The sequence below is a fragment of the Eulemur rufifrons genome, chromosome 4 (genome assembly GCF_041146395.1).
Source record: "Eulemur rufifrons isolate Redbay chromosome 4, OSU_ERuf_1, whole genome shotgun sequence".
Taxonomy (NCBI): Eukaryota; Metazoa; Chordata; class Mammalia; order Primates; family Lemuridae; genus Eulemur; species Eulemur rufifrons.
Genome location: NC_090986.1, coordinates 73652934 through 73667982, shown reverse-complemented (window position 1 = coordinate 73667982; position 15049 = coordinate 73652934). Strand labels below are relative to the sequence as shown.

Genomic DNA, 15049 nt, shown 5'->3' with positions numbered 1-15049 from the left:
GGGTACTTACTTAACATGCTAAAAGTTTTATCTGTTTGAAATCAGTAGTCAATTTCATTCTTTTTAAAGGCAAAATACTTTGAAGCATTCTTATTAAAAATCAAGCAACCTGCTATCACCACTATTATCATTATTGTTATTACTATTATTTTATTTCAGCATATTATGGGGGTACAAAAGTTTAGGTTACGTATATTGCCCTTGTCTCCCCATACCCCACCCCCCCAAATCAGAGCTTCAAGTGTGTCCATCCCCTAGACGGTGAGCATTGTACTCATTATGTATGTAGACACCCATCCCCTTCCCCCCCACATCTGCCCTACACCCGATTAATATTATTCCTAAATGTGCTCTTCGGTGATGATCAGTGAAACCAATTTGATAGTGAGTACATGTGGTGCTTATTTTTCCATTCTTGGGATCTTCACTTAGTAGAATGAGTTCCAGCTCTATCCAGGAAAATACAAGAGGTGCTATATCACCATTGTTTCTTATAGTTGAGTAGTACTCCATGGTATACATATACCACATTTTATTAATCCACTTATGTATTGATGGGCACTTGGGGTTGTTTCCACATCTTTGCACTTGTGAATTGTGCTGCTATAAACATTTGAGTACAGATGACTTTTTTATAGAATGTCTTTTGTTCTTTTGGGTAGATGCCCAATAATGGGATTGCTGGATCAAATGGTAGGTCTACTTGTATCTATTTAAGGTATCTCCATATCGCTTTCCACAGAGGTTGCACTAGTTTGCAGTCCCACCAGCAGTGTGTGAGTGTTCCTGTCTCTCTGCATCCACGCCAACATTTATTGTTTTGGGACTTTTTGATAAAGGCCATTTTCACTGGAGATAAATGATATCTGATTGTGGTTTTGATTTGCATTTCCCTGATGATTAGAGATGTTGAGCATTTTTTCACATGTTTGTTGGCCATACTTCTGTTTTCTTTTGAAAAATTTCTATTCATGTCCTTTGTCCACTTTTTGATAGGGTTGTTTGATTTTTCCTTGCTGATTTTCCTGAGTTCTAAATAGATTCTAGTTATCAGCCCTTTATCGGATATGTAGCATGTGAAAATTTTTTCCCATTCTGTAGGTTGTCTGTTTGCTCTTGTGACAGTTTCTTTGGCAGTGCAGAAGCCTTTTAATTTAATCAGGTCTCATTTATTTAGTTTTGTTGTTGCTGTGATTGCTTTTGGTATCTTCATAAATTCTTTGCCTAGGCCAATGTCTATAAGAATTTTTCCCACATTTTCTTCTAGAATTCTAATAGTTTCACGCCTTAGGTTTAAGTCTGTTACCCACCATGATTTGATTTTTGTGAGAGGTGAAAGGTGCGGGTCTTGTTTCAGTCTTCTGCATGTGGCTGTCCAGTTTTCCCAGCACGATTTATTGAATAAGGAATCTTTTCCCCAGTGTATGTTTTTGTCTGCTTTGTCAAAGATTAGATGGCTATATGAGGATGGTTTTATATCTGGATTCTCAGTTCTGTTCCACTGGTCTGTGTCCCTGTTCTTGTGCCAATACCAAGCTGTTTTAATAACCATAGCCTTGTAGTATAGTTTGAAGTCTGGTAAATTAATACCTTCCATTTTGTTCTTATTGCCTAGAATTGCTTTTGCTAAACGGGGTCTTCTCTGGTCCCATCAAAGCATAAAATTATTTTTTCTGTGTCTGTGAAAAATCATGTTGGTAATTTAATAGGGATTGCATTGAATCTGTAGATCACCTTGGGTAGTATAGACATTTTAACAATGTTGATTCTTCTGATCCATGAGCATGGTATGGTTTCCACCTGTTTACATGCTCTGCTATCTATTTCCTCAGTGTTTCATAGTTCTCCCTATAGAGGTCTTTTATCTCCTTAGTTAAGTATATTCCTACTTTATTTTCTTTGTTGCTATTTTGAAGGGTATTGAGTCTTTGATTTGGTTCTCAGTTTGACTGTTTTTGGCATATATGAATGCCTCTGATTTGTGTGTATTGATTTTGTATCCTGAGACTTCACTGAATTCATTTATCAATTCCAGGAGTCTCTTGGTTGACTCCTTGGGGTTTTCTAGATGTAATATCATATCATCAGCAAAGAGTGAGAGTTTGATCTCTTCTGTCCCCATTTGGACACCCTTGCTTCTGCTCTCTTGCCTGCTTGCTCTCGCAAGGACTTCCAGCACTATGTTGAATAGCAGTGGGGACAGTGGGCAACCTTGTGTGGTTCCAGTTCTAAGTGGGAATGCTTTCAGTTTTTCCCCAATTGGTATGATGTTGGCTGTGGGTTTGTCATATATGGCTTGTATCATTTTTCAGTAGGCCCTGTGTATGCCTATTTTGTTAAGCGTTCTTATCATAAAAGGGTGCTGAATTTTGTCAAATGCTTTTTCTGCGTCTTTTGAGAGGATCATGTGGTCTTTGTTTTTGCTTCTATTTATGTGGTGAATTACATTTATAGATTTGCGTATGTTGAACCATCCTGCATCTCTGGGATGAAGCCCACTTGGTCATGATGGATTATTTTATTGATAAGCACCTGGATTCGATTTGCTAGGATTTTATTGAGAATTTTTGCATCTATATTCATAAGGGATATTAGTCTGTAGTTTTCCTTTTTTGTTACATCCTTTCCTGGTTTTGGTATCAGGGTTATGTTGGCTTCATAAAATGTGTTGGGGAGAATTCTGTCCTTCTCAATGTTGTGAAATAACTTTTGTAGGATAGGCACCAATTCTTCTTTGTAGGTGTGGTAAAATTAGGGTGTGAAACCAGCTGGTCCGGGGCTTTTCTTTTTGGGAAGGTTTTTTATTGCTGTTTCGATTTCAATTCTTGATACTGGTCTGTTCAGGGATTCTGTTTCTTCCTGGTTGAGCCTAGGGAGGCTATGTGTTTCTAAAAATTTGTCCATTTCCTCCACATTTTCCAGTTTGTGTGCATAAAGGTTTTTGCAGAATTCATAGATGATATCTTGTATCTCCGTGGCGTCAGTTGTAATTTCTCCTTTCATGTTCCTGATGGAGGTTATTAGAGATTTTTATTTTCTGGTCTTAGTTAGTCTGGCCAAAGGCATGTCAATTTTGTTTATCTTTTCAAAGAACCAACTCTTTGTTTTATTAATCTCCCGTATAGTTTTCCTGTTGTCCATTTCATTTAGTTCTGAATTGATCTTATTAATTTCACTCGTTGTGCTTGTCACCACTATTATTTAAAATTGTTTTGGAATGTTCAACCAGTTAAAGAAGACATGAAGTAGAAGTTAGAGGTATAGGCTGGGTGCGGTGGCTCATTCTCATAATCCTAGCACTCCGGGAAGCTGAAGTGAGAAGACTGCTTGAGCTCAGGAGTTTGAGAACAGCCTGAGCAAGAGTGAGAGACTCCATTGCTACTAAAAATAGGAAAATTAGCCGGGTGTTGTGGTGTGCGTCTATAGTCCCAGGTACTCAGGATGCTGAGGCAGGAGGATCACTTGAGCCCAGGAGTTTGAGATTGCAGTGATCTACCATGATACCACTGCACTCTGCCCAGACCAAAGAGCAAGACTCTGTCTTGAGAAAAAAAAAAAAAGTTAGAGGTATAACAATGAAAGAGAAGAGAGAATTCTTTGTTATTTTTGTAGTCACTGAAAAATAATAGAAGCAATTAAAAAACAAGAATGCAACATGGTATCTACATGTACATGTATCTGTATGTATGTAACGAACTCATCTTTTTTTTATATCAGATACGCATTTGTGGGAAAGAAGGGGATTTTCTTCATCACAATAACCACTGCAACAATAAAATTGCATTGACAGGATAGAGTGACTGATTGATTTAAATATAACCGTAAAAAGAAGTAGGGAGAACCTATGGGGAAGAAAATCTAAAAACTGAGATACATGGAAGACTTAAAGAGAAGATAATTCCATGTTCCTCCATGGGGAAAATGAATAAAAAAAAGATGAAAGTTCTAAATGAATATAAAATTGTAAAATTCCAGTGTGATTTTTGTTTCAAGTTCATTTGGAAATATAAGTGGATATAAAAAAGGAGTAATAAAGATAGGATCAGCCCTTCCTGACACAAACATATTTAGTTATAGTTGGTAAAATACTGTGCTTCTGTTACAATAGCCCGGAAATATTCTTCTCTTTCAAAACATAATACAAAATAAAGGAAGCATTACAAGTCAGTGATTCTGAAATGATTGGATGACTCTTTGGGTGTGGGGGAAAACAATTTAGAACCTGATTTTACATCCTGTTCTGAAACAAGATACAATAGTGTCTTAGCTTGGGCTACCATAACAAAATACCATACACTGGGTAGCTTAAACAATAGAAATTTATTTTCTCACAGTTCTGGAAGCTGGGAGTGCAAGATGAGGGCTGGAGAGGGCGCTTTTCCTGGCTGGCAGATGCTGCCATCTCGCTATGCTCTTCACATCAGGGGCAAGGAGGAAGAGTACACACAAGCTCTTTGGTGTTTCTTATAAGGGCACTAATCCCATCTTGAGGACCCCACCACCCTCATGACCTCATCTCAACTAAATTATATCCCAAAGGTCCCATCTCCAAATATCATCACCTTGAGGGGTTAGAGCTTCAACATATGAATTGGCGGGGCAGTGGTAGGGTATGTATGGAGGGAACAGTTCAGTCCATAGCATATGGAAAAAACATTTAAACATATACTAAAGTGTAGAAGAATGTGTCCCCTTTATACCAGGCAAGAAAATTTTTATAAACTTACCTAGGTGATTGATGTCCAGTAACACTAAGAGTCCAGTAAACAAAGTAGGCAAATCACACAATACCAAGCACATAACAGGCAGTTCACAGATAGGACATGCAATGACTAAACATAACAATACAGGTAATCCAGTAGTAGTTGTTTTCTTTTCATTGATTTTTAAGAATGTAAATTGGTGTAGGCGTTTTGGAAATTAACTTTGTAATTATAAACATTCACACATACACTTCATTCCTGAGTTCTTGGAGAATTTCTTTGGTCTCCATCAGTTGGTTTACACATAAATTCTCTGAATATGGACTAGGATTTTATTTTAAATTTGATAGCCACTGATTTGTTTTTATTTTTTTATTTTTTTGTTTTCAGTTATACCTAGAAAGAAGTAGTATCTCTGATTCAGAAGTGTTTCCAAAATTTTTAATAAATGAAGAATATTTTTAACTTTTGTATCTCACAACTTTCATTTGCAAAATAAAAATAGTTCTTTTATGATCTTGTAAGCATAATATATAACATAGTTGATATTTTATGTCTTATTATGTACTGTGTGGTAAAGTAAGAATTACTTAAATTGACCATCAAAACATACTTTAGTATAGTTTTCCTTTAGGACCAAGCATTGAATTTTGAATGTTTTTTTTTTTATGAAATAGCTTTGCATTAAAATTTATAACTTAATAAGATACTGATCTTGAGAGTTTTCCTTTTAAGGCGCTAACTTAAAAGTAAGAATGAAAATTTACCCTCTTACCCAGAGAATTTTTTTAAATTAAAAACTATTAATGAAAGCAAATAAATAGTTATGATTCTGATGTATTTAAGAACTGTATACTTCAGTTAGATACATGTTTATGACAAATATGGATAATTTGTTTTATTCTTCAAAATATGCACATTAACAGTTTTATAAAGATAAATGGTGGTATTTCTCCCCCTTAGTCTGAATTGGAGAAGCCCAGAAGCCGTAAAAAAACACCCGTCACAGACCCAGAGGAGAAATTAGGTGTGGATGACCTGACTAAGTTGGTGCAAGAACAGAAACCTAAAAGCAGTCAGAGAGGTCGGAAAAGAGGCCATACTGCTTCAGAATCGGATGAACAGCAGTGGCCTGAGGAAAAGAGGCTTAAAGAAGATATATTAGAAAATGAGGATGAACAGAACAGTCCACCAAAAAAGGGTAAAAGAGGCCGTCCACCAAAACCTCTTGGTGGAGGCACACCAAAAGAGGAGCCAACAATGAAAACCTCTAAAAAAGGAAGCAAAAAAAAATCTGGACCTCCAGCAGCAGAGGAAGAGGAAGAAGAAGAAAGACAAAGTGGAAATACAGAACAGAAATCAAAAAGCAAACAGCACCGAGCATCAAGGAGAGCACAGCAAAGGTAAGTATGTGTAACTCTAAACTGCATATATTTAGTTACTATATTATAAACCATAATTTGATGCTATCCACATTTGGGTCTTCCCCAAAGCAGAGCAGAATCTCCTGAAACTAGTGCAGTTGAATCCACACAATCCACACCACAGAAAGGACGAGGAAGACCATCAAAAACGCCATCACCATCACAACCAAAAAAAAATGTGTAAGTTGTAAATAATATTAAATTTCAAACCAATTTCAAATTATTTTGGAAAAGTTCATAAATTTATAAACATACATATTGCTGCATTTAAATTCCATGTATGTAGCCCCATTACACCAGGTAAGAACGTTTTTATACACTTACCTAGGTGATTGATGTCCTCCGAGTTAACCCCCTGGTAACATAGGTCTAGGAAAATCTTTATAAATGAATACCAAATAGTTTATTATTTCCTATATAGACATTATGGTATCTAAAGAAACAGAAAAGTATTTTTAAATAATTACCACATATTGACCAGGTTGCCTTGTCGTTCCACTCTACAATTTTTCTTGTTTCCCATCAGCACCTTTTCCTTTAAAAATAGGTTTACACTTCTGCTTTTATTCTTTGAACTTACAGTAGGAAAGTAACAGGCATTATTTTTCTTAAATTATATCCATAGAAATTAATTAGCACATGTCGATCGTAAGTTTTTGATATCTTGGTTCTGTTTGTTTTCTAATCTAATTTATTTATATCTACATATGGTTTTAGATGTTTACACAAACATGTTTATAAGAGAGGTGTAGTAACAAACCTGTACCCAGCATTATTAATGTTACAAGAGCATCAATTCTATAATTTATAGGTTTAGTAGTATTTTTCTTCTCAGTTATGTAAGTGGAAATAGAATAGCATGTCCTCTATTAGTCAGAAATTTCGCACACTTTCTCTGAGAGTAATCCCAGTAATTACATCAGTGGCTTGACTTTTAAGAGTTGCCAGCATACTTTGGTTAATTACTCGATTATCTTACCGTTTTTCCTGTTCCTGTGTATTCCACAGGAAGAGGAAAAGTGCCTGAGTATCTAGCTAGTACTTCATCTCTTCTTCCATGTAATTTTTCTCTCAGGGTAAAAGTAAAGGTAAGTACATTTTTGTGGCAGCTTCATACATAAATGTGTTTGGATTCAACCAAAGAGCATCACTATTTCTCAACAAAGGATTCTTAAGGAATATGAAATGCCCAAGATGTAACAAGGAAATAACAAACCTCATATCTTTAGTTTATTTTTGGGCATCACAAAAGTGAGACCTTAAATGATTATTGTATTGTCTCCTAAAATTACATACATCCTCCCATGAATGTTCTAAATCTAACAAACAAGTATTTCTTTTAAAAAAAAAATCAATACAGAAGGAGATTCTGTGCTCTATCTTGGAAGCCTTTCTTATCTTCCCTTCACTGTGAAGCTCTTTTTTTAGAGCTAGTATATAACATGGTATGATTTGTCTGTTTTTCTTGTTCTGACCTTAGTGAAATCTCACAAGGTTGTCATTATTTTCCATGTAATTTCTATAGTTGCTTCATTAATCCTGAAAAACTGAACCAAGTAAAAACATTGCTTAGTTTGAATATGAATTAAACAGTACATATTTTGGATTATTTATAGAAGTGATAAGCTATGTTCCTAATTTTAAAAAATAAATATCAAGAGGGATCCATTTGACTAGATGGTGTGCTATTACATATTTTTGATGTCTCCTATGTTTCAGAGAGTACTAGGTCCTAGGGAATGTAGAGGCACAAAACAGACATGGTTTTTATGGGCCTTACCATCTAATGGGCATACAGTCATTAAATAATCACTTATAAATATGGGATTATGAATTGTGATGTGTGCCCTGAAGGAAAACTTTAGGGTGTGACAAGAGAATGTAATGAGAGGACTGGGGAGTTGGGGAAGTAATTTCTCTTTGGAAAGTGACAATGAGTTGATTACTTGAGAACAGTAGGCAGATTACTTGAGAGTAGACTGGCAGGGAGTAGGGAGAGGAACATTCCAGATGGAGAGAACACTGTATTTGAAGTATCTGAAGTGGGAAAAGTCTTGGCAAAATCAGAGAGCTGAAGGAAGGCAGGGGTTTGCTGGATTGTAGTTGTGGGGAGCTGGGTAACAGAGAGAGGTGAGAACTAACAGGTAGGCAAGGACCATCTGCAGGGCCTTGTATACTGTGTTAAGGAAATTTACAAAATTCTCAGTTCAGTGGGGAGTTGTGTAGGGGGAGTGACATCATCTGTTCTTGTATTTTTAAAAGATTACTTTGTAAAGAGAGGAGTCAAGAGATGGAAATGGTTTGAATTAGGTGGTAGCAATGGAGGTGTGGAGAAAATTGAATGATTTGAGATGTCTGTAAGTCAAATTTATAAGGTCAGATAAGACTGGTATACTATATTCTGCTCAAAGCAGAAATTCTGCTCAGTGGACATAGATGCCTTTTACTGAGTTAGGAAGGATAAAAGAAACAGCAGATAATGGGTTACGTTTTGAAATTATTTATGATTTAGTCTCAGTCTCACTTATTTTTGTTAGTTGGTGGATCTTTGTAGGTAAGATTCTGTGATTAAACACTGATTTAGGGTTCCACATATAAAAAAAATTCTTACCTCATGAAATGGTTTAGGATAAAAATGGTAAGAGAATTCGTGAAATACTTGAAGCTTTTTCTCTAATGAGGTAGTCTACTTAAAGATTGGAATATTCATTTTGTTTTACATGTGTTTTACTCTAGCCGTGTAGGACGCTCCAAACAAGCAGCTACTAAAGAAAATGATTCAAGTGAAGAAATAGATGTGTTTCAGGGTAGTTCTCCTGTCAATGATGATATTCCACAGGAAGAAACAGAAGAAGAGGAAGTTTCTACAGTGAATGTATGTGTTTGTTAAAGAGTCATGTGATGTAGTATGGGTTATAAAAATAGAGTTAATAAATATTTGGTCTGATGCATTTAGCACTTTCTGTGTCTTACAATTCTAAGTATTTATGTATTTTTCTTCATTAGTTTTGTAGTGTCGTTTCATCTACCAGCTTGGAAAATGGAGAAAATGTCTTTTATGGAAACCTGAAACTTAGTGAAAATAACAGATGTAGCTTAGTGAAAGTGTAAATGTCAAGTCTGTATTGAATGTAGAGAAGTACAGTAGCATTCTAATATTGACACTGTAAGCATTTAAGTTGTACCTTGATGTTAGGGCACTGATACCCTTTAAGTGTACTGTTGTTTATATTTTATAACTTTCTGTTTGATGTTTCTGTTTGAGTTTCACAATATAAACTAGAAATTAGTTACACAGAATAAAATCACATACTAACTAAAATCAGCCTTTGGAATTGAAGTGCAAGCTAAATGAGAATTCATAAAATTGGTAATAGTTACTTCTTTGCAAAACTAGGGATGTGGTGCTTCCTGAGAGACCTTTTTTTAAAGTAATGAATGGCTTTGCAGGTTAGTACATCTCAGATATTTCTCTTTGGAAAAAATGTAACTAACACATTTAAGTAAGAGCTGTTCTCTTGATATACTAATGCTGATCTTCACATACTAATTTTTGGATCAGCTCAGCCAGCCCTCTTCGTTTAAGAAACAGGAGTTCTATAATCAGTTTCCAAAGTTGGTCTCTGTCACTGTCCTATTTAATGTAATCACTGTCTGCACCAAGATTCATTTATGTGAATGAGTGGGTCAAAACATAGGAGAATGTGCTGAATTGTGGTCTAAAATTACTTTGGCTTGTTTCTTAAAGGCTTTTTTTGGGATATAAAAATAAGGCTGAAGAGTCTTGAGTAATTGATGTCTTTATCAGAGAAAAATTACACAGTAAATTAATTAAATTAAACCCTATTCTTTTTCTATTCCTGTTGTTAATGCTGACCTTTTTTGAACTAAAGTTCAGTGCTTTCATTACTGATTGCCAATAAGTGATAGTATATTTGACTTTTAGGTTATTTATGTGTATTTGGTAGTTGTTAAGATCCAAACGCAGTAACTACTTATCCAGAAACATAGCTATAAGTGTAAATTCATGAATGTCAGATGTTTTCTTTTACCACAGAAACATAAGTAGAAAAATGATTAATCTGTTTGCAATTGTTTTTCTTGCTGTGGACATTGACTTCTGTTAATTTTCCTTAAAATTAGTCGATAGAGAAGTAAAATAATTTTCTCTTTTGCCGTTCTGGGAAAGGCTACTTACAGGCATGTAAGAGTTCAGATATTTTAGCATTCTGAATACGTGCTGCCAAGGCAGAAAGTTATTATAAAAGGAGAAGGGTTTCAGGGAAAGGAAAGCAAAGAAAATCAGGAACAAATGACAATAAAGATTGTTTAAAATAATTACTGTTATGTCTTATAAATGTATACTCATTTTAATTAAGCATCTGATGACTTTTCAGGTACGACGGAGAAGTTCCAAAAGGGAAAGGCGATGAACAAATGTTATTGATAACTTTTTGAAAGCTTTGGAAAAACTCGTTTTTTGTCAAGCCTGAGGCTGAATAAAGCCTTTGATGCACAAAATGGGACTGCTGAAGAATGGACAGTTGGACCTTCCTTTGATGACCCTGTGCATTTTGTGGTCACATGCTTTAGCCATACGCATGATAACATTGACTATGGAGTCTTGTGAAGGTGTAATGTGCGATGGCTTTGTAGACATAAACTAAAGAAGAAACTTGTAAATATCTTTTTTCTTTTTTTTAATGTTTCTGACTTCTAAAGTGCTTGTATAGCTTTTATCTGCGGCTTTAAACTGACAGTACCCAACTGTTTATTGGATCTATTGATTTGAAAAGAGTTTGTTAGAATAGATCTTAAGCAGTAATCTGTCAGTGTTTGTATTTGTATTCTTTGCAATTTTACTGTGAAAAAAAATTTTTTCAACAATTGGTGTCATTTTCTTGATGTCACTATTTGTTGGAGAATTAAATGTTCTCTTTCCCTTATGTATCTTACCTAGTGTTTACTTCTGGGCACCCTTAATCTTCAGAGGTGCTAAATTGTCTGCCATTACACCTGAACAGTGCCTCTGATAAGAGGACACCATGCAAATTGTGAAATAGTCCTGAAGTTGTTTGATTACTTTACACCTCAGTATTGGTCCCAGAATTTTCTGGCCTGTCATGGCAATGAAAATTTTAAGAAAAAAGAGATTTAAAATATTCTAATTTTAAAGAGTGTGTTATAAAATAATGTACTGAATTCTTTATCCCATTTCATCATCCCTTTTCAGTTTTTATTAATCTACTGTATCAATAAAATTCTGTAATTTGAATGAGTTTTTAATAGTCTAGAATGTTATTGTGTATAGATATTTCCTCGTGAACATTATGTTCAGAAAATGCAAATTATTACACTATAATATAAAATCTGATATATACACATTAGAAAAATTCCAGTTCTCCATTACAGTGTAAAGTTAATCAGAAAGAAAAAAATTTTATTGATGCAGTGTGTCTTTATAAAGCTGTTCTTGAAAGCCAAGTGTTTTGTATTTTATAGTGAGTTGCATGTTTATGAAAAAAAGTGCTGAAAATGGGATGTGCTCTTTTCTGTAAATTCATATTTAGCCATAGTATATGATAGATTGCCCCATAGTTTTTCATCAAGAGTTTATTACTGTACTTTATTTTGGAGCCAAAAAATTGTTTTGGGGGGAGGGGCAGGGTAGAAGTCATATATCCAACTGTATCAGCTCCTGTAGGTTTTTACATTCTTATGAACTTTAAATGAAGTTCCATTTTGTCCAGATTGGGAGAAGTGGAAATTTATTTGGATTTAGAGCAGATCTTTTTTTCTTCAATATAATCTGCAAAATACAGAAACAAATTAACTTAAGGTAGTATCCTTTATGCAGTTGTATAAACTGTTCTTTTGAACCAAAACATATAGGTTACTACTTAATGCTTACCTAAATTCATTTTATTATTTCAGGTGCTGTTCTTTCATTTTTTTCATGGTTAATACCAGAAAAGAAAGTCATATTCTAACTTACTAAGTTTATCACATTGAATAATGGAGCATTTTCATATTCTACACCATTATGTTTAAGGTATATTTCCAAGATTGGCTATAATAGATGATGGGGCATATAATAAAGAAGCTACTATTTTGGAAAATGACATTTTACTATTTTCCAATGTATATCGCGATTGATGTGATTATTTTCTTTTAAAAATTTCTTCATCTTTGTGGAACAGCCTTTTATTTTTTAAAAAATGTTTTGAATTGTGTCTTAATCTCTCAATATTTAACTATTCTTCATTTACAACAATATTGATACCAGTGATGTATGGGAGGCTGGTATATATCAAGACAGCTGATGTTGGATCAAGATACATTGGTTTTTAAATGTTTCGTTAGCGCAATTCTCCCAAACATACTATTTCTATTTTAGCAGTACAAAGGCATGTTTTAAAATCTATAACATAAAGAGTAAAGGATAGCTTTGTATTTTTGTTGTTGACTAAATTGCACCGGAAATGTTTATGGAAATATATCTTTAAGACCATTTTATAAAACATACGAAACAATGATTGTGGAGGATTTTTATTTGCATGATCATAGTTACAAAGTTTCATTGCACATTAATGCTGTACATCAGTTCACAAAAAAATGTTCATTGTAGAATTTGCTTATGTTCAATGCCAATGGGTGTAATTTTGCAACCTGTCTTCATTATTTGGGAGGATTATGATGTAAATTTTTCATTTTTCTGTAGAAGAATAGGTGCAATAATGATCAAAGTTTTGATGTCTTGAGTCTCCATCTTAGGGGATTATCTTATGTTTAAACTTAACATTTCATGTACTAACATTGGGAGAGCCACATACTTTACAATAAAATTAAGTATGTATAAAACAGTAATTGCTAACAATTGTTAGCAAACTCTTCAGTGATAATGTTCATTTTGAAAATATGTACTGTATAACATTAAGAAAATATTTAACTCACTGTAACAAGTTCCATTATGAAAATCTTAGGATTCCTCAGTGAGGTTATCTTGCTGCACTCTGTAGCAAATCCACTTAATCTACATTATAATAAAATTTCTTGCTGCAGTGCAACAGGAAGCTTTTTCAGTGATCTCCACTGTATATGTAAATTACAAATGTGGCTGTAAAACTTCTTCCAGGTATTAAAGGTTAAATTACTTTCTATATCTTCTTACAACTTGTAAGTTTGATTTTTAAAATTTGCTTTTGCCCATTTTTGGAAAAATGTCAGGAATTTAAGAATTTGTTTAAATTAGGCACATCTCTGCTACCACATAGTATTATGTCACATAATGAACAGTTGGTATTTAGATAGATAACTGATTTTCAGACACATTTTGGATTTTCTGTGAAGTTGAATAAACATGAAAGCTAATATGATTGTATTATTTTATTTATTAAATCAGTGTATAAATTTAAATACTATGGAGAAAGGCACATTTTTGATGATTTTTAATTTTGAAGCCTTTGTTACATGGAGAGGAAACATTTCCCAGTAACTTTTTCCCAAACTTATTGTTCTCATGCAAAATCCTGACTGACAGAGATTTACCGAATACTACTTAAGTTAAAGAATTGCACAACTGAAGAAAACAAGTGTGTAATATGAGCTTTTAAAGTAAGCAGTAAGTAAATTGCTGATGGCAATTTTATCAATTGTTTTCAGCAAATACTTATTGAGTGCCTACTATGTTGCCAGACACTCAAAAATTTTACGGCAGATAACGTGTGATCAAAATAGACTAAGTCCCTGCCCTTGTGGTGCTTACATTGTGTTGTGGGTGGGCAAATGAGCAAAAAATAATTAAATATATAATGTCAGATTGTGAAAAAATACAGTGAATAAAAAAGGAAAAATAGGATAGAGAGTAGAAATGATTGGGGGAGAAGTTAATTTATATACTACTATGTTATTCGGTGCATAAAATTTACGATTATTATATCTTCATGATGAAATGTACTTTTATAATTGAAATTGTCACTTATCTTTATGAATACTTAATGTCTACTTTGCCTGATATTTAATATAGCCATATTAGTTTTGTTTTAGCTACTGTTTGCATGATAAAACTTTTTCTGTCCTTTTATTTTTAGCCTATTTGTGCCTTATGTTTAGAGTGTTTGTCATGTAAACATTTTATATTTGGGTCTTATTCTTTTATTTAATCTGAGAATCTTTGTTCTTTAATAGTGTTTAGACTATTTACTTTCAGTCTAATTACTGATATAGTTGATTTTAAGTCTACTGTCTTGCTATTTTCTTTTTTACCAATCTCCCACTTTTTTAAAACCTTCTTTTGGCTCAGTAAAGTACTTCTTACTATTCTATCTCTTCTAATAGCTTTTTAATTATACCTGATTGTATTTTTCTTTTTTTTTTAGTGATTATAGATTACAATAGCTGTGTTTGGTTTATTACAGTCTGTGATTAATGCTTTTGCCACCTTCAAAACAATGCAAGAAATTTAAAACAATTCAACTCTATTTGCTGCCTCTATCCTTTGTGCTATAGTTGAATATTTTTGGTTATAAATGCTACAGCATTATTGCTGAGTAGTCAGTATTCTTTTATGTTACCCATACATTTTCTCTTTTCTTTGCTTCTCTTGTTCCTCTTCTTTTTTTTTTTTTTTTTTTTCTTTTTCATTGTGTGCTTTCATCTTAATTCAATCACTTGTCATGCAGGTCTGCTAGTAGTTAACTCAGGTAGCTTTTATTTGAAGGGTCTTTATCACAGTTTCATTTTGAATGGTATATTCATTGAATACAGAATTCTAGATTGGCAGTTTTTTATTTGGTACTTTAAAAGTGGACATTCCATTGTCTGCTGGGTTTCATCTTTTCTGTTGAGAAGTCAACTGAAAATCTGTTTACTCTTTGTAGGTAATGTGTCTTTTTTTTTTTAAATCTCCTGTTTTTCAGCAAT

The 15049-nt window shown here is 33.7% G+C and overlaps 1 protein-coding gene across 1 annotated transcript in view; it reads left to right on the top strand.

The window, feature by feature from the left end:
* The window catches only part of PDS5B (PDS5 cohesin associated factor B), a 165045-nt gene extending 151547 nt beyond the window's left edge, over nucleotides 1–13498 (top strand). The window contains exons 32-35 of the mRNA XM_069467361.1: nucleotides 5667–6106; nucleotides 6200–6307; nucleotides 8864–9002; nucleotides 10525–13498. Of these exons, the coding sequence (XP_069323462.1) occupies nucleotides 5667–6106; nucleotides 6200–6307; nucleotides 8864–9002; nucleotides 10525–10560 (723 nt within the window). The 3' untranslated portion in view covers nucleotides 10561–13498. The remainder of the gene's footprint in view (nucleotides 1–5666; nucleotides 6107–6199; nucleotides 6308–8863; nucleotides 9003–10524) is intronic.
* Nucleotides 13499–15049: the final 1551 nt, after the last annotated feature.